The 24959-nt window shown below is 47.2% G+C and overlaps 1 protein-coding gene across 18 annotated transcripts; it reads right to left on the reverse strand.

Annotated features, from left to right (window-relative positions):
• Positions 1-1682: 1682 nt before the first annotated feature.
• Positions 1683-21699, reverse strand: PRXL2A (peroxiredoxin like 2A). 18 transcript variants are annotated; one of them, XM_081573743.1, is made up of 8 exons: positions 21516-21699; positions 19141-19222; positions 11579-11714; positions 10930-11092; positions 8800-8891; positions 8015-8155; positions 7285-7449; positions 1683-2467 (listed from the first exon to the last, which is right to left on the reverse strand). In XM_081573743.1, exons 4-8 carry the CDS (start codon positions 11072-11074, stop codon positions 2354-2356), a joined length of 657 nt encoding a protein of 218 aa, XP_081429869.1. In that variant the 5' UTR covers positions 11075-11092; positions 11579-11714; positions 19141-19222; positions 21516-21699; the 3' UTR covers positions 1683-2353. The 18 variants fall into 18 exon arrangements, with proteins under 18 accessions (XP_081429869.1, XP_081429868.1, XP_081429872.1 ...); XM_081573742.1 differs by having other exon boundaries at positions 11579-11739; XM_081573746.1 differs by lacking the exon at positions 11579-11714 and adding an exon at positions 20804-20941 and having other exon boundaries at positions 19145-19222.
• Positions 21700-24959: the final 3260 nt, after the last annotated feature.

Here is a 24959-nt window from a genome sequence, read left to right on the forward strand (position 1 = left end):
GCCCTCAATGACAGATAGGAATTATTATGCCCATTCTACGATTGAGAGACGAAGGTCAGAGCTTTACTTAAAGTCACACGGTTAAACTAGAACTTGAGCTCACCTCATAATTCAGTCTGGTGCTCTTTCCATAATGCCATGCTGATTGGGGAGAGAAGACACAATGCATGTGAGGACCCAGAAGTGAAACAGCTGATGAAGATGATCACAATAAGGTTCCTCTCCAAGCATCCATTTCAGCAACATCTTGCAGGGTCTGCTCTTCTTTGGTAGTAGGAGAACTGTTTCAGAATCAAGTGTCTTCTAGGCACCAAAGACTTCTCATCTGGAAAATCCTATCATTAGCTGGAGTCCCAGGGATCACAGCTAGTAGGGGATGAGTCACTGCGTTGACTGAAAAGCGCTGCCTCCAAGAAGCCCAGCACCTCACGGGCTAGGGCACACACCATACAGCCACCACATGAAGTCAGACCCAGTCCTGGTCTTAGTGCTAACTAGCCACCCCTTCTCACTGTACACTCAGTGCCGACATGCCTACCTTTACGTCCACCCTCCATCTTCATTTCTTGCTTTCCCAGATAACACTGACTCCCCTCCTCCTGGCCAGTTTGGCCCCTTGGGTAAATTCAGTAGTTCCCCCTTATCTATGGTTTTGCTTTTTATCCTTTCAGCTGCCTGCAGTCAACTGCCCTCTGCAAATATTAAATGGAAAATTCCAGAAAAAAAAAACTATTCTGAAGTTTTAAATTGCACACCGTTCTGAGTGGCATGATGAAATCTTGTGCTGCCCTGCTGTCCTGCCTGGGATCCACAACCATCAACATCATCTGCTTCTGGCATCCAAACACCAACACTGTCATGGCTCAGTGATCCAGCATCACCTGAAGCAGATAGATGATCCTCCTTACTTACTGTCAGAAGGTCAGCAATCACCTAACCCTACAATGCCTACGTCATTCACCTCACTTCATCTCAGCACATACCATCTCATATCATCACAAGGAGGATAAGTATAGTACATTAAGATATTTTGAGAGAGACCACAGTCACATAACTTTTATCATAGTATAATGTTATAATTTTTCCATTTTATTGTTTTTAATCTCTTGTCTAATTTATACTTTATAATAGGTACGCATGTATAGGAAAAAACACAGTATACATAGGGTTCAGTGCCTTCCATGTTTTCAGGCATCCAGAGGGGTTCTTAGAACACACACATGTAAAGGGGGACCACTGTACTCCTCTTCTCTGGACCCCCATCCCTGCCTTCCTACTCCTGGGCTGGTTTGGTGCCCTGAGCAGACTCCCTAGGGCAGAGTCCCCTTCAGGCTCTTGTGGACATCATCCTTACTCACACGACAAAATTTCAAACATAAAAACTAATGAATTAAGTTACATTTCATCTTCTCTGTCCTTTTCCCCCTCCAGTTACCAAATTAGGCTAAAAGACCATCAATAAGAAAGCAACTACCAATTTTAAATGCCAAGTCATTTCTCTAGAAAAGACAGCAAAATCACTCACATGAATGACAGGTTGAACTTTTCTGGTCATTTGGAAACCCCTAAGATCATTAGAACGAGAGGAACTCCTTTACCAACCATACCCCATACATATGCAAAGTACTGATTTTTCACATTCAGTGTCTTTGGCATCAATGATTTAATAAATTCAGCCATTATTATGGTAAATATTTTTATTGTTAGTTTTATCAGAAATGTGTATATATGGACAATTTTTGATGCTTAATTTTATTAGAACCAGAACTATGCTTTCTAGATCGTTTCTTCTAGAAAATCAAATCTCCAATATTAGAGAATGGAAGACAATGAGAAAATAGATTTCACTTTATTATTTACCTTTATCAAGTCATCCAAAGCACATCAATTCTTTTATGTATTACTTTAACATTATAAAATAAATCATTCATTTATTACTGTGAAAACATGAGCCAAAAACCTTCTATCTTTGATCTTCAAGTCAATCATCAACTTTTCTATGATTTTTGAAGACATGAAAATAAAAATCATTTCAAATAATAGCACTCAAAACACCATGTACATTTGTGATGAGGTGTAGCAGTCAACTTAAGCCTCAGATTTTCCACGTTTTAGCTGAAATAAGCCTTAACAGCTTCTCAGATTTTTATCAGTCTTGTTTGGGGTCTTATTAGACTTCATTTTGCCTTACTAGACCTACACAGAGTACAATATTAAAATACGTTAATGGTCTATACTGAGAATATGGCATAAATGGGTTTATAACTCCTTAGGGACAGCAGTGGAACCACAACACATCCTGCAAACACAGATGAGAGTCCTAGTTATCCCTGAGCTGGGCGGATTCACACAATCATTTTTTCTCTGAGGCTGAAGTCTGTGGTTTGATCTTCCTAGCAGCTTCCAGAACAGAAGTCAGGTTTACTTTGTCTCCAAATTCTTTTTCTCGGTGCTCGAGAAGAATGCCCTAAAAGGAAACAAGAGGATACATCAGTCCTTACTCTGAGAAATTCATGAGACAGACTCTTGAGTGCCAGCTGTCCACTAAGCCCTATGCTTGGGGCAGCAAGGAACAGAGATCCAAATCAGGCTGGGCTCTGCCCTTGAGAAGTGAAGTCTTTTGGGGAACGTGGATCAGGAAGGCTCCCTCGAAATAATATGTACTGTACATGTAGCACTTTGGGAGCAGGAAGTCAGGAGTGATTAATGTAACAGGGCGATCAAGGAAGGCTTCACAGACAATACATCATGGATGGTGAAGGGAGAGGTGCAGGTAAAAGGACATTCCAGGCAGAAGAGAACAGAATGAGCTTGCCCAGAAAAGCCTGATGGTATGGAAGTGGAACTCCAAGGTCAGGCCTTGATGGGCACTCAGTGATGACCTGAAAAGGGTGACCCTCTCTTCAGTTTACCTACAAGTCTTAGTGCATTTAGTGAAGCATAAGGCACTGAGACACAGTATGCCCCCAAAGTACCCTAAAGTGGTAAAAAAGATAAAATAATATGCTTGAGATCAGCATCAAGGAATCCTTGTTAAAGAGTTCTCTGACACATAATAAATTAAACTCAAATTGAATTTGAAAAGTAAACACTGTAAACATGTTCTCTGTACCATTATTCGTAAAGACTTTTTAAAAAAAAGTACCACCACCCTGTGGGAAGGGTGATCTCCTTCCACTACCGGGAAGGAGATCAGGAAATTAAATTATATTTACTTGCTCATCAGAGCAGTTTGCAGACATTAGAAACACTGAGGAAGAACATATGATGACATGAGGAAATGTTCATGATATACTGTTAAGTTAAAAAAGAACATCTAATTTAGTAAGATATCATTTTCTAAAAAAAATAAAAGGCCCCTCAGCTCAGCTCTGTTCTAACAAGTTGACCCTGGTAACTGAGCTCTCCCCACCTTCTCCATCTTCAGATTTCCTACGTTGAAAACGCATTATTTTAAAAGTAAGCATGCTTTAAAGGTTATTACAAAGAAAATCCCTACTGAGTGGCACTTGGCACAGTGGAACTGCAAAAACTCTGCTCTCAAGAAACACGGAGGTAAGTCCTGAAGCTGGGCCAGCCTGGTCAACCTTCCACCAGGAAGGAGAAGGCAGGAGCTCCAGAGGCACCAACAAAGTCAAACAACACACCTAGCAACATCAGAGTGAGCCAGCCAGGCTTAGGCAGCCTGTGAGCACCAGGTGAGTCACTGGCAGGCAAGAGGAGGCTCGCAGGGGAGCCAGGCCCTGCCCTGGGGGCTGAGAGAGGCAGAGATAGGAAGAGAAGGAATCCTAGGAGTCGAGTGGGGAGAGGCTGAAGGATCCTAAGGAAGTGGCCTGCCCAAGTTCAAGGGTACCCGGAAGGGATCTTTGGGAACCATCTGCAAGGAGGAGCTATGGGCAAGGGAAGGGCGGGGTCTCTGCAGCAGGAGAGATTCATTTCCTCTGTACCACATACTAGCTGTGTATCTTTGGCTGAGTTATTTCATAGGCCCATTCTCTTACATGTAAATGGGAATAAAAATACCGACTACCCCAGACTGACTGAAGAGAAGACATGAGATCATGTAGATGAGCACCTGGCACAAGGTAGGTACTCAACTGGCAGTCACTGTCACTAAGACACGTTGATATATTTACCAGAAAGTTAGCAAATAGGTGCCGGGAGCCAGCCCACGAGATCCCACCCATGACAGAGTCATGAGGAAGAGGACTGATTTGAGCACCGCTTCTCAGCCCTCAGGGATTCTCGGAAGGCTGCCTCAGCCCTCACCTTGAAGATAATATCTGTCTTTCTGATGTTTGCTATAACAAACCTCTTCTTATGTTCTGTGACTTAGGCCAAAGGCTTTTCCTGATTCTCTTCTAAAATAGATCTATCTGAAACCTCAATCGACAAGGCCCCTGAACGATAGCACCTTAATGAAATTATCTGAGATATAGAATATACTAATCTAAATTCCTCTTACTAGCATATTGGTTTGTTTAATAAATGTACCTGTGCCTTAGGAGCTAATGTGCTTGACTACTCCTTAACAACAAAACAGCATTGAGAGCTTCCACACAAAAAGCCCCAGTGGGCACAGAGCCCTTTGTAAGAAAGAAAGGCTTGTTAAGCATTATAAGAAATGTTGCTTTATAAAACTGTTACTTAGTCTATATTTACTCATTATGCTTTTTATTCTTAACATATTTAGCCTATATAATGAAAACATAATAGTTAGAGATTTATATAAATAGAGATTTAGCTTTAATACAAATAATAAGACGATTGTTAATTCAGCTGGTGATTTTGCTAAGCACTGACCTTGGCGCTACATTGTTTTCAGCTTGCTATGCCATGACTTTATGGGACCACATTCTTCTCTGTTAGGCTCAAGGCATAAGATAGAGTACAGAAAACAGGTTTTACCTTGAAACTCTGAGTTTGTGAATTCTTTCTTTGTCATAATCTGCTGTGCCTGTATTCTTTAAAAAAAATGTAACCCTGGTACTTTCTGTGCCTAATACAAAAATACTTTTAGAAAAAATGTCCTGGCTGATCAACCCTTATCAATAAAGGAGTCACTGAATGTTAGCAGGCCTCCAGGCCAGAAGATGATGTAAACAACTTTAAACCTTTTGTAACTAAAAACACAAACAGTGTCCTGGTTCCATAAGGGTCAAAAACTGCTGACCCATCGATTTGCTTTGGTATGACTTTACACTTTACATTTGTCTCTATGTACAACTAAAAATATAAAAGCTGCCTTGAAAATAATAAAGTCGGAAGACACTTGGAAACACCGAGACTCGCTGTGTCTTCTCATTCTTATCACTGACGCCGTCCTTCCTGAGGGAACCCCTGGACCAGCTGGAGAAGGACTCCAGCAAATAGGTTTATGTTATACCAGACACCAGTTCACACTAGATTCTCAGACAAGCAATTGCAGATACTAAGGTTTAAAAGAAAAAAGACTTGAAATACAAATTAAAACTGAATGCTTTCTGGAGAAATATCGTCTGACATCCCTTATGTGGAATCTAAAAAGAAATGATACAAAGGAACTTACTTACAAAACAGAAAGAGACTCACAGACTTAGAGAATGAACTTATGGTTGCGCAGGTGGGGGGATGGGTGGAAGGGATAATTAGGGAGTTTGGGATGAACGTGTACACACTGATATATTTAAAATGGATAACCAACAAGGACCTACTGTATAGCACATGGAACTCTGTTCAATGTTATGTGGTAGCCTGGATGAAAGCGGAGTTTGAGGGGGAATGTATATATGTGTATGTATGGCTGAATCCCTTTGCTGTTCACCTGAAACTATTAATATCACAACACTGTTTGTTCATGCTTTCAAACTGTGGTGTTGGAAAAGACTCGAGAGTCCCTTGGAATGCAAGGAGATCAAACCAGTCAATCCTAAAGGAAATCAATCCTGAATATTCATTGGGAGGACTGATGCTGAAGCTGAAGCCCCAATACTTTGGCCACATGATCCAAAGGGCCCAGTCATTGGAAAAGACCCTGATACTGAGAAAGACAGAAGGCAGGAGGAGCAGGGGACGACAGAGGACGAGATGGTTGGATGGCATCACCGACTCAATGGACATGAGTTTGAGCAAGCTCTGGGAAATGGTGAAGGACAGAGAGGCCTGGCGTGCTGCAGTCCATGTGGTCACAAAGAGTAGGACATGATTGAGCGACTGAACAACAACTGCTTGAAAATCGGCTACACCCCAATACAAAATAAAGTTTTTTTAAAAAATTGAAGGCTTTCTGTTCCCACTAGCTTATTCCTCCCTACCTGGTAAAAGTATGCAGTTAGCAATGTCAGTAGGGATCTCCACCATGAAGACCAACCCTGTCTTTTTGGCTGTGCCACGAGGCTTGCGAGATCTTAGTTCCCCAACTAGGGATCGAACTTGTGCCCCCTGCAGTGGAAATGCTGACTCCTAACCACTGGACTGCCAGGGAATTCCCAACTTGTCTTTTTTACAGATGAACCCAAGTATTAATGTCATGCCTAAAGTTGGCAAGACAGGCCTAGAAGTCTAGAAGTCAGACCTTGAGCCTCTGGGTCCTCCTGCCAGGCCCTCGAGCCTGCACCCACTGAACTCTGTCCTTGCTCTGTACCTACTTGGCCTCTGCTGGCACTGCCCTGAGGCTGACATGGAACATCTACCCACCACCTTCTTGGCCCATAGAGTCCTCATCTCTCTACACCTTCTCCTCCTAGGCCCCTATACTGGATCCCCATGGCTGGGACCCAAACCAGAGTTTACAGAGAATTGTGCCCTGCCACCAGGACCCCCATGCGGAAAGCACACCTCCCACCACAGCTCCCGGCTGCTCCCCCAACGAGATCTGTTTCCATTCCTTCTCTCCTTGTCACTTTACTATCCGTCCTCAATGACAGGGACTACTGCAAGGGAGTAAATTCTTCACAGAATAAAGACTCTGCTTTTGTTCTGATGTGGAAAACAGAACTCGACATCAGAAACCCTGGGTCCAGGCCCCTGCAGTGCCACTGAGGAGCTGTCCTCCCTGGCATGCTCGCTCACCCCCCTCACAAGTTACTCACCTGCAAGGCTCAGACTATGTTGTGATTTACTGTGACTGGGGAGAGGGCTGCCGTGTGAGGTGCTGAGAGAGCAGGAGGGCGATATAGGACTATCTCCCTCCCTTCCCTGTCCTCATGCTCCCTGGCTTTTTGGAAGGAAAGCTGGGAGACTGCTTCCCACTGACAGATGGGTGTCTTGTGCTCACAGACCCCCAAATGAACGCTAGGAACTTACCTGTTTTCCCGGTCCCATCACAAAGACTCCCCCAAGGATGAAGCCCTCGCCTTCCAGGTTTCCAGAAAAGCCTCCATTCCAGGCCCGGAAGAAGTTTTGCCAGACGCCCAGACGGACAAATCCCATGAACATCATCTTCCGTCTTTGCGGGCCATAGAACATTTTCTGTAGGATTGAGGAAGACAGACCCCATGTTAGTAGCCTCTGTGCCTGCCTTCCTGCCTTCTGCTGGTTCACATCCTCCACCACCTGACATATACACACAGCTCCCACCCAAAAGTGCTCTAAATTGCCCAGGACCAAACAGAACCCTGCAGCTTGCAACTCTGACTCTAATCTCTTGCTGCAGACATACAGGCTTCTTGGGCCCAACCAAGTGATACCACTCCTACGCTCTGCAGAGGGGAGTGCAGGGGAAAGAAATAAGGGCCACAGTGAATTACAGGACAGGGGTTGGTGCTGGGCAACCCCTGCAGGGTGGGGGACCCAGTGGAGCTTTTAGCTATTTTCAAGGCTCCCATTCCCAGGTCACAAGTCAGGAAGGGCTCAAGTAAAATCTGAAAGACAGTTTTTAAGTTTTTGTTTCACTCGTGCTCTGCTCGGAGGGCTGGGGGCAGCTGAAAGGGAGGCCAACTCAGCTCCTGGCCAGAGAGGCTTGGAGCCACCAAACTCGTCATGCACGAGCACCATCTCCAGCAGTCTGTGTCAGACTGGCTCACACCACACATACCTTTTCATCCAGGAAGATTTCTCCTTTGAAATAAGGCTGGAAGTCCTTAACTTCATTCTTGAGCTGCTCCTTTACTACTGCATAGAGGGGGACACCCAGCTCGTCCAACTTGGGCTTCAGGGAGGACAAATCTGCAGCCTCCTGCAAAAAACTGGAAAGGTCAGGGGCACAAACTCCTGGGACTGTGGCCAGCCAACACCCTCTCCTACAGGCCGAGAGTGTAGGAAAGACAAATGCACCAAATGCAGGAGAACAGACTCTCATGCCCACTGTACTCACATGATCGGCAAGACTGAAATCCCCGAGTTTTGGATCCAAGGCTGAGGGAGGCAGTGGAGTCACCACCTCCAGCCCTCAGCCATCCAGCAGGAATGCCAGCAGCTCCCCAAGAAGAAGGAGACAGGTGGGTCTAGTCTAAAAGTGTGGCCGTGCTTTCCTGGGTGCCAAGGCTGCACCACAGGTGAGGCTGCCCACATCTGTACTGGTGACAATCCAGACACCTCATTTCAGTAAGCAAAGCCCTGTGCTGAGCATCAGGAACATGGAATTGGAGCTGGTCCAGGACAGAGTACAAGATTGACAGGCCTTGGGATTACCAAAGCAAAGTCAGTATGGTGCTAACCCTAGGATATGGTGAGCTCTTACATGAAGAGAAACAGAGAATTAGACCGAAAAAAAAAAACCTGGAATAAATAAGACTGGGCCAGTGCTGGTCCTGGCTGGAAATGCCCCAGTCCCCACTTGCTAGGAGCCCTTCCTACAAACAGGTCCTCAAATGCACTCACCTCCCGACAGAGGAAGCAGCCTGGCCTCCGCACAGCCATAATCACAGCTCCATTCTTTTCCCAGAGCGCCTTCGCTTTAAAAGTTATTGCATCTGAGGAGAAGAAAAGAGAATTCAGTATTATTTCCTCTCGCCTGCCCCCAACCTCTAAGCACCTCATAAACAGCACCAGGCCTAACAGAGGACCTGGAAAAGTACTTCACACATTGAGAAAAAAATCAAACAGGAAACACAGCCAGGCAATATTCATCTTTTGGAGGAAAACGAATCTAGTGTAAGAGTCCTACTCCCTAACCAGAAGCTCCCCTCCCCTATAAAAATCTAGTTGTGAACTTGAACATCCCAAATTGGAATATTTCTGGAAAAGTAGTGTATTCCTTTGCTGGTCTCGGTGGGCCTTGTAACAATGCTTTAGGGCTACTACATGGCCAAAACTTGAACAAGATCTTGCACTTGGCCAAGAAAATCCCAACTCTGAAGAAAGTATTTAAAGAAATTAAATCAACTGAAAATTTTTTTAAAAAAATTTAACCTCAATATGTTAACTCCAGTGTTATCCACAGGAGAGGGTAGAAAATGCCCAATAAGGAGATACTCTGGGTAGCAGAGCGGTGCAGCTCAAGCCCGGCTCTGGTCAGACTGAGTCGCATCTAGGTGTGAGCCCAGGCAGGCTATGTTCCTCCCTGAACCTTCCTTTCCCTATCTGTAAATGTAGATGCCTAGAAGCTCCACTTTGGGCCACAGGGAGTATTAAAACATGGATATAAAAGAGCTCACTGCAGCATCTGGTAACAGAGTCAGCGAGGGCTGAGTAAGCACCATCCCTTACTATTTCAGTGAGGAATCCATGTGCCTGTGAAATGTTACATAGGAAAATAAAGGTGGGAGAGGGTAGAAATTAAATCATATGGGGAAATTCTGGGTTGAACACAGTGAAACAGAGCTCTCCGTCTGCAGGGCTTCTCAGTCCCTTACCAAGGGAACCTACATCATAAATCTGCAATCACAGTTCCTGCCTTCCCTTCACAAGCTTCCTCACTTACTGAACAGAATTGATGGTCTCCCTTTGAGGGGTCAATCGGAGACCACCCAGTCAGTGGGCCCCGACTTGCACCTAACTCTCATGCCCCCTGCACCCACACTATGGGCATAACTGAAACCCCCTGAGCTTCGGGTCCAAGGCCAAGAGCACAGGAAGGCAGCCGAGTCATCACATGTGGCTCTCAGCCATCCAGCAGGGACTCCAGTGGGCTCCCCAAGAAGAAGGAGACAGGCGGGTCTATTCTAAAAATGGGACTGTGCTTCTCTGGGTGCCGTGGCTGCACCACAGGCGAGGCTGCCCACATCTGTACCAGTGACAATCCAGACACCTCATTTCAGTAAGCAAAGTCCTGTGCTCACATCAGGAACATGGAATTGGACACACAATATTTCTCAAACTTATTGGACTCAGGAGTTCCTGTTTTTGAAGATCCATGCCTGTGAGCATGCTAAGTCACTTCAGTCATGTCTGACTCTTTGCAACCCCATGCACTGTAGCCCACCAGGCTCCTCTGTCCATTGGATTCGCCAGGCAAGAATGTTGGAGTGGGCTGTCATGCCCTCCTCCAGGGGATCTTCCCGACCTAGGGATCAAACCCACGTCTCATGTCTCCTGCATTAGCAGGTGGATTCTTTACCACTAGCACAACCTGGGAAGCCCCAGGGGCCTTGAATTCCTCAGAAAACGCTCTGGAAGTTTGGTTGAGTTGACTGTGGTGCACTGTTACTAAATATTATGGAACAATTATCATTACATTTAGAGAGACAACATGAGAAAATGAACAATACTTTTGATTAGAAAAATCTAAATTGTAAAAAAAATCATGTATACTAAGATCACAACTACATATTACAACATGTACACCTTGAAAAGAATGCGCAAAAATAAAAAAGATTATTGTGTTAGGGTAATGGTAATTTAAAATTTAAATTATCAGTAATTTTAAAAGTGTTATTAAATTTTTCCTAATGTTACACTGCCTTCTCAGTGAAAATAAAAAGAAGGAACTACTTTAGAGAGAAAAAAAATAAGTAGGCCTGCATCCCACTGCCCTGGAAAAGTACTGACACCAGTGGGGTCACCACTTACCCTTCTCCAGTGTTTTCAGGTCTATGTCCTCCAGATACTCCAACGCTGCTTTCTGGGACTTGGCCAGAAACATGTCTGTGTTGGCCAGGAGCAGTGCCAAGGCAGCAGCTCCTATGGCCCCCGCAGCAATAGACCACATTCCCATGCCGAAGAAACTGGGATCCTGGAGGAAAGACATTTCTGGGGATTGAGAGGAAGGAAGAAGATGTTACTGCTCCCACAGGACAGCTGTAATCTGATCTCCCGGACAGGGTTCCGGCTGGGCAGGTAATCAGAGTGCCAGAGACCAAGGGAGGGGAGCTGCAGCATCAGAGATGGGACTGGACAAGGGCTGCTATCAAAGGATCTGCCACCATGGGAGCCTGGGGGGTTATGAAGGACACATGGAGGTTCCTACCCCAGGGAGCTTACTTCCAGGTCAGAAGCAAGACAAGACAGTGACAGCCTCTCTTGCTGCTCCCTCTCCCATGCCCAAAGCTGTCACCTCCTGGTCTGATGCTGTTCCTCCAGGCTGCATCCCACAGCACTGCCCTCCCTCCTCATCAATGCCTGTCAATGCCTTCAGTCCAGGAGTCACAGCTCCCACCGCCTGGGGAGGGAGCAGCTTCTCCTGTAATTAGATTACTTAGAGTGCCAATCCCCTTGTTACCTTATCCTTCCTCCTTTAGACACAGAGAGACCAGTCCTCCTATTTCATTCAGCCCCCAGCAGTGCTCAGCAGGGCCTCACTCGAGGCAGACAGGCAATCTGAGTACATTTCTCCCAATTGAGAAGACCTTTATTTTCTTCTCATTATACAAATAAAGCAGGCTCAAAGTGAAAACAAGCAAATAACAAAAAAGGAGCATTACATAAAATCATAGTTGACAACATAGCAAATGTCCTCTAAACATCTACCACTTACTATGTAGTTTAATAGAGATGGCTACTATTAATCTGATATTTCCCCCTGTGGACAGAACTACACAGATGTCTGCTGAAGTAACGGGGTCAGATTCTGAGAGAGTAGGCATTGTGTAAGAAGAGCATGGTGCCGGGGGGTCTGTTTCAGAGGGGTGGGCAACAGATGTCTGCGTCAGGCAGGGTCCTCGGCAGTTGAAATGGAGGCGCAGGCAGATCCTATGGAATCTAGCCTCATCCTCAGCTCGTGCTCAGGGGCTACGATAGGACTTCCTCTAGTTGGGAAGCCTTGTGCTTCTGGGTGCAAGCTCCTAGAAGCAACCCACCTCTGTAAGAGTGGCAGGTACCCTATCCAGCCCACCTTTCCTGACAACCACTTACAGTATCTGTCTTTCCATTTGGCCCACTAGCCATCCTAGGATCTGACTTATACTGGAGCCTTCCTCCCTAAGTACTAGCATGACTCTATTTGCTAGTATCACTGGGTACCATCCTGAGGTGTGTGTCTATGTGTCTGTGTCACTGTGGCCCACCTGACCTCATCCCACCTACCCAAAGACTTGACTCTCCCCTGCAAGACTCTACTCAGGAGAGGATTTCTCCCAAGGTTTAAGCAAAGGCCCAGAAATCTGCGTGTCACAGCCAAGGGAGGGGGCTGGGAGGGATCCATTGCCAAGAGGTGAGGTTGGGAATAACTTGGTGGTGATGGTTTTGGGCAGAAAAGGGTAGATCAGACTAGCGTTTAGGCCAGCCTGCGAAGTTCAGACTTGAGTTCAGACACAAAAGGGGACTTCCAGGCAGTGGGTGTGGGGTGTGTACTGGGAATAACCAATGAAAATAGCCTTTAAGAAAAAGGAATCTGGCATCTGTACCGGAGGGAAGAGGAAAAAGAAGGGGAGGCAGTGTGTGTGTGTGTGTGTGTGTGTGTGTGTTGGGGGAGGGACTGAGTGAGCTGGGAGAGAAGCGTATCGTGTGTGTGTGTGTGTGTGTGTGTGTGTGTGTGTGTGTGTTGGGGGAGGGACTGAGTGAGCTGGGAGAGAAGCGTATCGTATAACCTCAAAATGTGCTCTCATGGGCTGGCAGCATTGGCATCAGGGAGAACTGCAGAATTTCCAGTCTTACCTCAGAACTAAGGAAACATAACCTGCATCTTCATCAGATATGGCAGGCAATTCACAGGCACACTGGAGTGTGAGATGCATTGTCTTAGAACAAAGAATTCAGGTTTTGTGCTTGGCTGGACATAAGCCACAGAACAAAGTGCAGCTATGAAGGCAGGCTGGCCTTGGAGAGCCGGTCCTTCCTCAAGGGCCAGCTTCTGTTCCCTCAGCTCACTGTGGGACTGCAGCCACAGTGACAATGAGAGTCAAAAGCCAGGACATGTCTCCACACCTCTGCCCGGAATGTCCTGCCTCATTCATTCTGTTCTTTTAAGACTCACGCCTCTTCCAGAGGTCTTCCTGGATGCTCTGCTTACCCCTACTTTCCCTCTAGAGGGGATTATTCTCCCCAACCTGTGTCTGCACTGCACCATGGTCTTTCTGATGTGTTCAACACACTCATTTGGACCTGTTTTCTAGTTGTCTCTCTTGACTCTGTTCCTCAATTTATCTCTGAATTCCCAGTGGCCAGCACAGGGCCTGTTTGTGGTCCACAGTGGGTTTTCCATAAACGTGTGCTGAAATGGATTTGATAAGACTGAGTGATGGAAATGGTGATTTATGGGCGACCAAAGCACTCGGGCCGAGCGGAAAAGAATGTTCCACAGGCTGACTTCCAATTTTTTTTTTACGTGGCAAAGTTACACATTACTGGATTATGGTTTATAGAACAATCAGGAGGAAAACCACAGCTCTCACCTGCCTGCTATAAACAGGAGATTCTCCAGAGCGTGGTACAATTTCTGTACCTTGACACATTTCTAAAGCCTCCCTGGACTCCTGGTAAGTATGATTCAGATCCACATGGTACGGTCTCTGATCACAGATTTGATGTCATTTCTGCATTGGCTCACAAAGGCCAGCTTACACCTTACCCTTCCAAAGGACTCACTTCAATTACTGGGACACATCATTGCATTTTAGGAAGTCCGGGGACCCTCACAGTAAGCTCTACATCCTTCTAACACACCACTGCTGTTCCTGGAGACAAACAGGCTCCATCTCTCCACTGCCCATCAATCATCATTGAGCCTATCTGCTCGTGAGTACAAGGGAATCAGGCTCAAATAGACTCAACATTTATTTCCAAACATTTATTCAGCACTGATCTGTTTAATAAGTGGCAATTTGGGAATTTTAACTAAATGATAAACAGTCCTCTAGGAGCTACAGGCCTAGTACGCTGGTCACAGAGTGGAAAGGTGAGGGGAAAAAAAAAAAAGGTGAGAGATAACACCTCAGGCAAGGTATCAACACTGGGCTAGGGCAGTGCAGGGATGAAAACGCTTCTGTCTGGTCTGGGTAGCCACAGAAGCACCTAGAAGGAAGTGGCTTTGGAGAGACTCAGAGAGCAAGACGGAAGAGCTAGGCCAGGCTGGGGCTCAATAAGCCTGAGAAACAGCAGACTGGCTGGGTGTGAATGTCCTACAGGCCCCTGACTCTCTACCTCAAGTTCATGAGCTGGAACATAAGATATGGGCTTCAAAACTCCCAGGAGCTTTGTTCAGCACCCCATCTGCACCTCTAGCTGTGATCCAGAAAGCGTGAGCACAGAGTCACCCATTTGGGGAGCTCCGCCGTCAACCTCAGGCCCCGAAGCACTAAGATGTGAGAGTGTTATCAGCACCAGAGGGGAGAGGTGGGCCTCTCCATGAACATATGCTCCCAGTGGGTCTCTAGCAGCTGGCCCTTCTGTCAGAGGGAAGTAGTGAAAATTGCCTTCTACCTAGAGAGTGAATAGATCCACCTTCCAGCCAAGCCCCCCTAAGTTGCAAAACAATTCTCAACCCAACAGGCCTTGGAGCATGTGCCATGCAACTCGCTGGCTCTGAAACCTGAATTACAGCTATTTCCACCCACAAAAAAAGCCTGGAGGTAGAGGGAAGCTTAACATCTGCATGGAACAATGCCTAATCACATGAACCTCTAAGGCTACTAACTGGAGAGAGAGGGTAACCGGTAAAGCAGCACTTACTTAGGACCACCCAAAATGAGTGCCTTAATTTCACTCTCTCTACAGTCTTATGATGCAGATAGTCTCCCGTTATGCAGCTGACAACACTCAAGTTTAGAGAAGTTCAGTACCTTCTTCTAGTCACAAAGCTAGCAGGCAGCAGTACTGTCTCCTGGATCCAGACAACTAAGACCCCAAATCTTTCTACTACCCAGGCCTCTCAAAACGTTCACTGGTGGGGTTTATGGAGGTCAAGGGGCCTGGTGTCTTTTGTCTTACAATTTTAAAAGATCAACTTATTTTTTCATCCATCACATACAGTCAAACAACATGTTGAAAGGAAATTCACCATATGACAGATGTCTCGTCTCTTTCCTCCCCTCTCTATCCCCCTTCTGTTAAGGAAAGGGTCAGTGCTTCTCTGAAAAATAATAGCGAGGCTGTTTACAGAAGAGCCGGCCCCTATAGTATTCGGTTCTGACACTACCACAGTATTCGGTTCCCCACTGTGGGACTTATCTGATCCAGGCTCTCCCACAGAAGAAGGTGAAGCCTGATAAGACCACAAACAACAGCTGAGGCAGCTCAGAGTGGCAGCACTGGGCTGGGATGAGCGTGGGGGCAGGAGACACAGCTGGGCTCCTGAGGCCCTGCTGGCTTGATCCCTCCCCTAGTCGCCTCTTCCTCAACTCCAAAATGAGGGGGTTGGAAAAGGTGAATGGCAAAGCTTCTAAAGCATCTAAAGTGACATTGCAAGATTCCATCAGGAACAGCTTACTTTGGAGCCTGCACATTCTGGGTTCCTGATCATAACTCTACCTCCACCCCATCTCCCGTCTCAAGTTCAGAGTATTTCTTCCCTGGTGCCCAGAGCTTCACAAGGCCCCTCCCCTCACCCACACACGGTCCCTTATCCCCAACCTTTCAAACCTGGGAACCAGGCACTCACCATCCACCATCCACAGTGTGCACACCCCGGCTTCTGCTGACCCACTAGGAGTAGGCAGGGAGCAGGTGGGAGGAGAAGGCTGGAGGCGGGGCTCTGGAGTCCCGCCTATGGCCCTAAGCTCACTCACTCCATAGGCAGGACCAGGCCACCCAGAAACCCTGGGGCACCTTCAGCTGCCAATAGTCAATCTCCAGAAAACATCAATATGGACAGCTGCCAAGACCCCCTAGTCCTTCAAAACGCTGAGCAAATGTTGAGTCATTTGCAGTCATGCAGATTATAACATTTATCAAGTGCCAACAGACTCCCTCTCTGCTTTCTGGAGCAAGCTAATGAAGTAAAATCCTTAACGCGGCCCTTAACACAGTCCTGGGGTCACAGTAACTGAAATAAAAGGAGATGTCCCTTTCTCCATGGCTGCTTGTGTAACAGACAAACAAGCCTGACATCATGTTGGATCTATTTCTTTAGCTCTAACCCTTTGTACTCTGTGCTTAGTCAGCTGGTACTTACTGTACCTTTGTGAAAGAACATTGCCTAGAGCCTGAAATATACATGAAAGCCTGTCTCAAGGCTTTGATCTTTAAAAAGTTGCAGAACAGAAAATAACAATTGTCTTATTGATGGTTTATAGGAATACTGTGACCAGACCTACTCTGACAGCTGCAAGAACAAAGAATTCCTGCATCAAGAAATTTGCAACAATCAGCCATGTCCCCTCCCCTTTCAGTATAAAAGAAGCTTGAATTCTAACTCAGGTAACATCATTCTTTGGGACACCAGTCCACTGTCTTCTTGGTCTACTGGCTTTCTGAATAAAATCGCTATTCTTTCCCGTGACACCTTGTCTCCCGATTTACTGGCCTGTTGTGCGGTGAGCAGTACAAGTTAGGCAGACTGCTCCCTTGCCCCATCCTCCACCCCACACCACTGAGGCCACTCACCTACAGTCTCTTCTTCACCTCCCTCTGCCTTCCCTTCTTTTCCTGCCACTTCAAGACACCTCGAAACCCACACTCCGTGCCTCAGTGATCTCACCTATGGCCAGTGCTTCACCCACCACCTTGGGATTGACTTCTGTGTTCCAAGTGCTGCTCTGGACTCGAAGTTTCCACTTGAGAGTTCTATAGTTTATCTCTGTGACCAAAAGCTGACATCCACTAAAGTCAGTTTCTCTTCCAGAGTTCCTCTTCCCTAGCTCAGTGAATAACACAAGCATGGAGCCAACTGTGCAAGCCAGAAACTGAAAATTGCATTTTCTTCTTCATTCTCCCTCGTCACCCACACAAAATCAGTCAGGAAGTTCTGTCCATCCTATGCAGTGGGTTCACTACCCATCCTCTTCTCACCTTCACTGCTGCTGTCCAGAGTGAAGCCCCTATTACTTTGTACCTGGCCTCAGTAACTACAGATCTGAGGTTGGCTGGCTCCAGGTCCTCTTCTGCTTACTCTCCGTGCAGTAGGCAGATCAACTGTCACACTCCCCAGCCTGATCACATCCTTCCCTTGCTTTCAGATTATCACTGGCAACAAACTCTGCAACCCACCACCGTGGCCCTTCACAGTTCAGCTTCAGGCCACCATTCTTGCCTCACTCCCAGCCATTTCAGCACCCTCCTTGGGCAGTCAATGTGCAAGGCCTATAACATGTCTTGTTAGGCCTCCTCACTGCAGCTCGTGTTGTTTCCGTTATCCAGAATGCCCTCCCCACCCAGGCCAACTAGGTAAAGGCACAGCACATGTTAACACTTTCTTGCCTTTCCTTAAAGCCCTGACAACTGACTGCTCCCTCATCTCTGGTTAGACTGCATGCATGCGTGCAAATACACACATAACTTTTGCACATTGCACAAGCAGATGGACTTAGTGTATTTAGTTATTTACATGTCTATCTATACAATATGGTGGATCAATCTGAGGGTAGGAGCTGCTGTCTTTATCCGTTCCTGCAAATTCAGCATTTAATATAAATCCTGTCAATGACTAGGCATTAAATGTCTGGATGCAATGAGCTCAGTTTTACCCTCTGAACTCCACAGTGAGGCAGAGTTGGAACTACTTTGTAGCTCGTTTGACCTTATGGAAAATACTTGAGCCTGGGGCTTAGGTGACCTTAGGTTGGTTCCTAGCTCCTCTGCTCACTGGCAGGGTGATCTGACGCAAGCTCTGAAGACGCTCTGGGCCTGGGTCTCCTCATCCATACAGAGGAGGGAACTAGAAGATTTATGAAGTTGTCTCAGTTCTGATACCCAAAGACTGCACTTCCAGGGTTCTGACATCCAGAAAGTTATGGGGACACGTGCCACTACTGCTCTCCTGCTGGGTGTGTACGGTCTCACCCTCTGCTTCCCCAGGCCTCATTCTGCCTGTTCAAGGAGCTGCCTCTGGGCAGGAACTGATAAAAGTCTTACTAACATCAGCACTGGGTGGGTTAATTCATGCCCGAAACAAGTAGAGACAGCATCATATTACAAACATTAAGGGTATACCTGCCCAGCCAAGCCCTACCCAGGGAATCTTCCCTACTCAGAATGAGCTGGCTTGAGGCAGAGACAGGGCAGGAGGAAGAAAGGGGTCCTCAGGAAGACAGAAGAAACTAGGAGGCTGGAAAGTATGCTTCATCTTCTTTTCTTTGCTCTCGCTAATGCATGTTCCTTCAGAGTTCTAGTTCAGCCCCTCTTTCACTAAGTAAAAGAAGAAATTAAGGCCCAGAGATGGAACCAGCTAGTCCCAGGTCACTTCTGGGGAAGACTGGTTAGTGGCTGTGCTGGGTCTCAGGGCTCCCAACTCCCAGTTCATGGCTATTTATCTTGCATTGGACACACTTGCAGAGGCTGGAACAGTGTGGGGCTCAGGAAAGGGGCCCACAGATCCTCAAGTCGGCTCCCTGGCCTGAAGAAGGCTGAAAGCAAAACTGCTCCTGAACAGAGCCTGGGAAATCATGTGGCTAGAGAGAGCACTAATCTCTCTCAAGTCCAGTGCTTTGTAAGCAGTTTATAATTCAAAGTCAAATGTTTTCTTGAGGGTCACACTGCCCATTCTTGGCTGAGAAGCCATTCTGTACCTCTCCTCCCCATAGTCACAAGGTCCTCTCAATTCTGGATGATAAAAAGATAGCCTTGAAAATGACAATTTAGCAGCCTGGTGTCATGGCACCTAAGGGCCCAGGAGCAATAGGGGATGCACTCCCACCCACCCTTGTCATCAAGCACCAGGGTACTAGCCAGGTGTAAGGAGCTCTCACCTACTTGCCTCAGTCTCCAACTTCCTGCTCTGCTCCTTGGGATGACTCTCTCCCAGATGCCAGATTCAAAAAGTTCTGATCAGATGCTGAATGCAGAACAAGAGGACATATCAGCTACTGGGAAAGTTGCCAGTGTGAGGAATATGAGGACTGGGAGACACCTTTTCCTCTCATCAGTATCCTGAGGTTAGAAAGTCTCCTCCCACTCCCAGTCCTGCAAACCCCCTGGCCATTCTGCCCTCTGCTTGCATAGCCTCCAGTCCGGGCTCAGTTATATGAGTGTGGATGGGAAGGCAAGCTCAATACCATGAAAGACACTGGGCTTCAGGACAAAAATCCTGTTTCTTATTCTTTGATTCTAAGAGTTCACCCTGTCCCTCTGAACCTCAGTGTCTTCTTTAAAATAAGGGCACTTTCAGGAAGAATATATGAGAAGAGCAATGAGGAACGAATTGCAAGGCAGCACTATTCTCTTCTTTGCAGGGTTCAGATTCACTCATTCTCCTATAAGGGCAGGAGATGTGAAAAAGAACAGACACCAAACACTGAACAGCTGCTCCAGCTGTGTTACTGCAGGCCTGTGTCCTGGGCGTAACTTCTGGGTCTGGAGGGAACCCTGGCTTTTCTCTGGTCCCTCTGCCTACTCTACAATGCATACTCCAGGCTGCCCTTCTACAGCCCGCCAGCACCAGAAAAGGCAAAGGGCCCTGCACAGCTGTAATCTCCCTGGGCCAGAGGTTACTGAGCTCAGGGGTGAGGCTAGGTCCCTCCAGACAGTTCTTGCCACACACGCCTCAGCAGAGGGACATTTGGAGTGTCTCTGCTCAACATTTCACAAAAAGGCAAGTACCCAGCTGGCAAGAGAACTGCCTTATTTCTGGGATACTAACAGATCCTGGGGCTTCAAGCCCCAGAATTCCAGTCCTCACCAGACTTTTCAAGAACTCTTTAAGTGACAGGAGCAGATAAAATAAGAAATGTATTCGTTCCCCTCAGGAACATCGCATAAGATCTCAAATAAATCGCGTGCCTTTATAAAGAAGGGCAATATAGGAAGATTCATACCAAGAATAACTCAAACCTAATTCAAATTGCTGCAAGCTGTAAGAACCTGAACAAGGCTCTGTATTAGTAAAACAGGAATGATTCCCAAATTACAAAAGGTAACCTACAGAGTTGTAGAATTGAAAGATTAAATGTATGCATGGTGCTTTGTAAGCTACCTTACAAAGAGTGACAGAACGTGAGGTGTAATTCTTACTCATTTCTAGATTAGTCAGTGACTGCCCCCAAAAAGTTGTTTGTACATGAGATGGAGGGTTCCTAATGGCCGGATACGGTCCAAGGAGACAGGGTTTCTCATCTCCCTGACTGAGCCGAAACAGGCGCATCCGAGACTTCCCAAGCTGGCTCCCGGACAAGGCTTAGCTAAATAAATCCGAAGTAATTATTTTCTGTTTTTAATCATCTGCCAAGTTCAAAGGAAAATACATTAAAATAAAAAAAACAAAAACTAAACGGAGGGGTAGGGAGCTGGGTTGTGGAAACAGCCTCGTGTGTAAAGGAAAAGAAGCCCAGAGTCAGCTGGGGCTGAACCCCAAGTTGGCTTCTGGCCTCTCTGGGGGTGCTGTCTCCCCACGACCCTGGCCAGGCTGGGCCTTAACCACCTTCTCCAACTGCTTCAGCTCTGATCCCTGCAACAACTTCGAGGTGCGACTGTCTGATCATCAGTGCCTTGATCTTTCATTCCCAGACTTCAGCACAGTGTTGTAAACTCCATACGGTTGGGCTCTTTTCAAAGTTGTCTTTGTGGGAGGGAGGCAAAACAGGTGCCGCTGAGATGATGAAAAAAGCGAGAAATCGTTGCCCCATAAAACACAGAGCCCCACATGACCAGCTTCTTGGCCTCCACCTGCACATTGCCGGCTGGTCCGCCTGCCACCCCCTGGGCAACAACCCCAGGCCCATCCTGGCTCGGCCCCACAGGACAGACGCGCCAGGAAAGAGAGTCCGTTTCTCAGTTCTTTGTCCCAACAATCTAGGCAGGCCGGTACCATCAGCCTCTCTCAAAGCCTGGGGGCGGTGAAAAGGGTGATTTCTGGCCGAACGGATAAGCGCCGGTCCTGAAACTTGGTTTTCTGACCGCAATCGCTGGGTTTTTTTCGCGGAGCCCGGGGCACTGGGGTGGGAGGAGCGTCGTCCTCCGCGGGAGTGGGGGCCGCCTGGGGCTCAGCAGGTGCGGCCGCACCCGGCCGGCTCGGAAGCAGCTTCCCGCGGGCCCGGAAGCTGACCGCCGGGCGGACCTAACGAGTCTGGCATCCAGCTAACCTGTGCGCGCCAACGGGCCTCGCTCGCCCAGTCCTACCTCAGTTTCCTCACCTGCCTTCGCGGACGTCACGAGTCTCGCAGACCCCCAGCGCGCAGCACGTACCACTCTCGCTCCCCGGCCCCCCGCCCCTTCCAGCGTACGATGCCGGGTGGGCTCACCGACCAAACCCTCCCCGGCCCAAGGGGTCCCAGGGGTGGCCCCCGCGCCTGCGCAGGTTCGCGCCTGCGCCGCCGCGCGCGCCACTCCCACGTAATCCGCACCGCCCACCGCGGCTCAGTGCCTGCGGCGCTGTGGCGCTGTCTCGCACTCGGAGCGCGCGTCCAACCCTCTGTGGCTCTCGAGACCCGCCCTCCTACGGCCCCTCGTTCTCACAGCTCCAGCTTAGCTCAGTCCTTCGCGAGCGGTGACCCTAGACTCCTGACTCATTTGTCAGGAGCGCCTTCTGGAGCAAAAGGAGGCTCTCGACTGCCCTGTTTGAATCTGGAAGTCCTGTAGCCCGAGGACAGCCCCTCTCAGTCAGTTCAGTCGCTCAGTGGTGTCCGACTTTTTGCGACCCCGTGGGCTGCAGCACGCCAGCCTTCCCTGTCCATCTCCAGCTCCCGGAGTTTACTCAAACTCATGTCCATCGAGTCTGTGATGCTATACAACCATCTCATCCTCTGTCTTGTCTTTCTCCTCCTGCCTTCAGTCTTTCCCAGCATCAGGGTCTTTTCCAATGAGTCAGTTCTTTGCATCAAGTGGCCAAAGTATTGGAGTTTCAGTCCTCACCGTTTTTGAGCAGTTAATTTTTCAAGGCTTTTCTGTCTTTTGGGGTTTTTTGTTTTGCACAGGGAGCGAGAAGCTTTAGGTCGGACGCATTGTGTGGTGAGTGTCCCTTCAAGCTTTAGGAACAGATTCACAATTGCCAGCCTCTGACCCCCATCCTGCAACCTCAGTCACCCTCAGAGTGCTGTCTGTTGGGTAGAAGGTGGTGAGTGGCAGCCTGGAGCACTGGCTCCTGGGATGTTGCCAGACTTCACAGATTCTGAAGTCAGGGTCTAGTCTGACCCAAATGGTTCTTCTACACATTCATTTACTTGTTATGTGTTAAATGTCCACACTTTCCAGAGATAGGAAGAACTGATTCACAGGACAACACTTAAAATATCACTGGGACAACTGATCAGTCACAAGGTAGCCTGCAATGAAACAGCATAGCAGGGCTGACACACCCACTGCATTTTGCCCCCTGAGTTCACCTTGCAGTGCCTACTGGTGTGCAAAGTCCAGAGGTCTGGTTCACCTTCCCAACCTTCCCAATTCAGACTCTTAAGTATCTTGTAAATTTATGGGCCATTTAAGACTACGGTCCCCAACCTTTTTGCACCAGGGACCAGTTTCATGGAAGACAACTTTTCCACAGATGTGGGGATAGGGTGGTGGTGGTTTCAGGATGATTCAAGCATATTACTTTGATTGTGCACTTTATTTCTATTATTGAAGGAAATGGCAACCCACTCCAGTATTCTTGTCTGGAAAATCCGATAGACACAGGAGCCTGGCAGGCTACAGTCCATGGGGTTGCAAAGAGTCGGACAGGACTGAGCAACTTCACTTATTTCTGTTATTATTATATCAGTCCCACCTCAGATCATCAGATCCTGGAGGATGGAGATCCTTGCTTTAAGAGACCTGTCCTTCACCAGTTGGTGAATTCCTTTTCTTCATCTTTAGGAGCCCAGAGCCTGGCCCAAGGCCAGCACAGAGGTATAGATGGGAAGTGTTGTAAAAGAGAGGCTGTTTCTAGGTTGGAGGTGACAGCAATCAGTTTGAGTGATCTTGCAGGTTTCTTGCAGGAGTAGGTATTTGAAGGCCTGAAAATATTTGGTATAATTTGGTACAATGTAAGTGTAGTCATAAGAAGACAGTTTACCCCCAGAGGGCCTTTCTCACTCCTGTTAATACATACCTTCTTACCCCGTGAAGGGGAGAGGGAAAAGGCTTATTCTAGCCATCCTGAAATAGGATATTTGGTCAACAGGGAGAAAGGTTGCAGGGAAGAAGAGCCACTTAGAACAAAACAGGAAACCATTTCCCTTGGGTATGAGTCCCTGGAGACTCCAATTAATGACAGAAACCATCCAGGGGTTGTGGGTAGCAGAATCCTGGGATGGAAGGCTCTCTGAGGCTGCAGCTGTAGATAATTACCAAATGCAAAAAGCCAGGATTATATTTATACTTTTGTAGCATTCCAAAGCTCTGGAATTCAAAAGCCAAGCTAGATCTGATAGCTAATTAACACACTCCTCACACTCCCAAATGGTCCAAGAAGGCACAGGCTGAACTCATTAAAAAGTGGTCATTAGACCAGAAGAATAAGTTATGGGCAAGTAGGCACAGGAAAACTCACAAAACTCAAGGATTGAAAACAAAACACCAGCACCAATCTGGCAAGCTTTAAAGAGAAAAGTAGTTCTGGTGTCCTGAAGACCATGAAATAACCTAGATTTTGAATTTAGGAGAGTAGAACTGAAGGTTGGCTAGGAGCTTTGAAACATCTTAGCTGTGTCACCCTCCTGATAGGGGCAGAGAAACAGTTCCATCCTTCACAAATCCCCTGGGGCAAGCAAAAAACTTTGCTAACAGGAGGCAGAGATTTGTAAGTAAAAATTTGTGATTCTTTCGGTGTCACAGCCGCGTGTAGACGGACATATCTTCATCTGTTCACTCAGCAATAATCCAGGCCAATAGCATAACATGATTCTTTAAGTTGGTGGTCCTGCTGTGTGTCTGGCTCATTGGGAACAGTTCTGGAAGCAGCTAGCATCAACATGGAAGTAAAGTAAAAATGGGTGCTTGAATTCATCTTCTCAGGCCAGGTTCTCATTCTGCGAATGCATAAAAGTCAAATCAAGATCTGGAAACATGTATGAAACCACAGAAACAGATGTGTGTGGGTCAGCTCCAGCTATCTTTCTACTTGCCAATATCTCCAAATTCCACTCTTCCTTATTTTTTAAAAAGTATGATAAAGATGCTCTTCCTCCACAGTGTGCCTCACAGCAAAACCTCTCTGGAGCCCTCAGTAGACAATACCTGGTTCACCAGATGGAGCAATGAGTAACCCAGAGCTGGATGGTGTGCTCGATCATTCTGTCCCTAGGTTGACGAAGCAGGGCTGCCTTGAGTGTCCTCACTTATTATGTTTTCTCCATCTACATTTATTCAGTTAGAAAGCTTTAGTTTGCAAGTAACAGAAACCCAACTCATGCTGCCCTGAGGTGCTCCTGTGGTTCAATGTAGTCATTAAGTATCCAGGTCCTTTTGCTCCTTTGCTCTGTTAGCCATGTGTTGGTTCATGTTAAGTCTGTTTCCTCTATGGTCAAAGGATGCTTTCCAAGGCCCAGCATGGGGAGGGGCCAGTTAGACTAAGCAGGGAACAAAGTCGAGAGCCTCACTCTGATTGCCCAGTCACGGTAGACAGGGTATTTCTGTGCTCTGGTTTGTCTAAGTCT

The sequence above is a fragment of the Giraffa tippelskirchi genome, chromosome 2, assembly GCF_054371585.1.
Source record: "Giraffa tippelskirchi isolate mGirTip1 chromosome 2, T2T-mGirTip1v1.2.pri, whole genome shotgun sequence".
Classification (NCBI taxonomy): domain Eukaryota; kingdom Metazoa; phylum Chordata; class Mammalia; order Artiodactyla; family Giraffidae; genus Giraffa; species Giraffa tippelskirchi.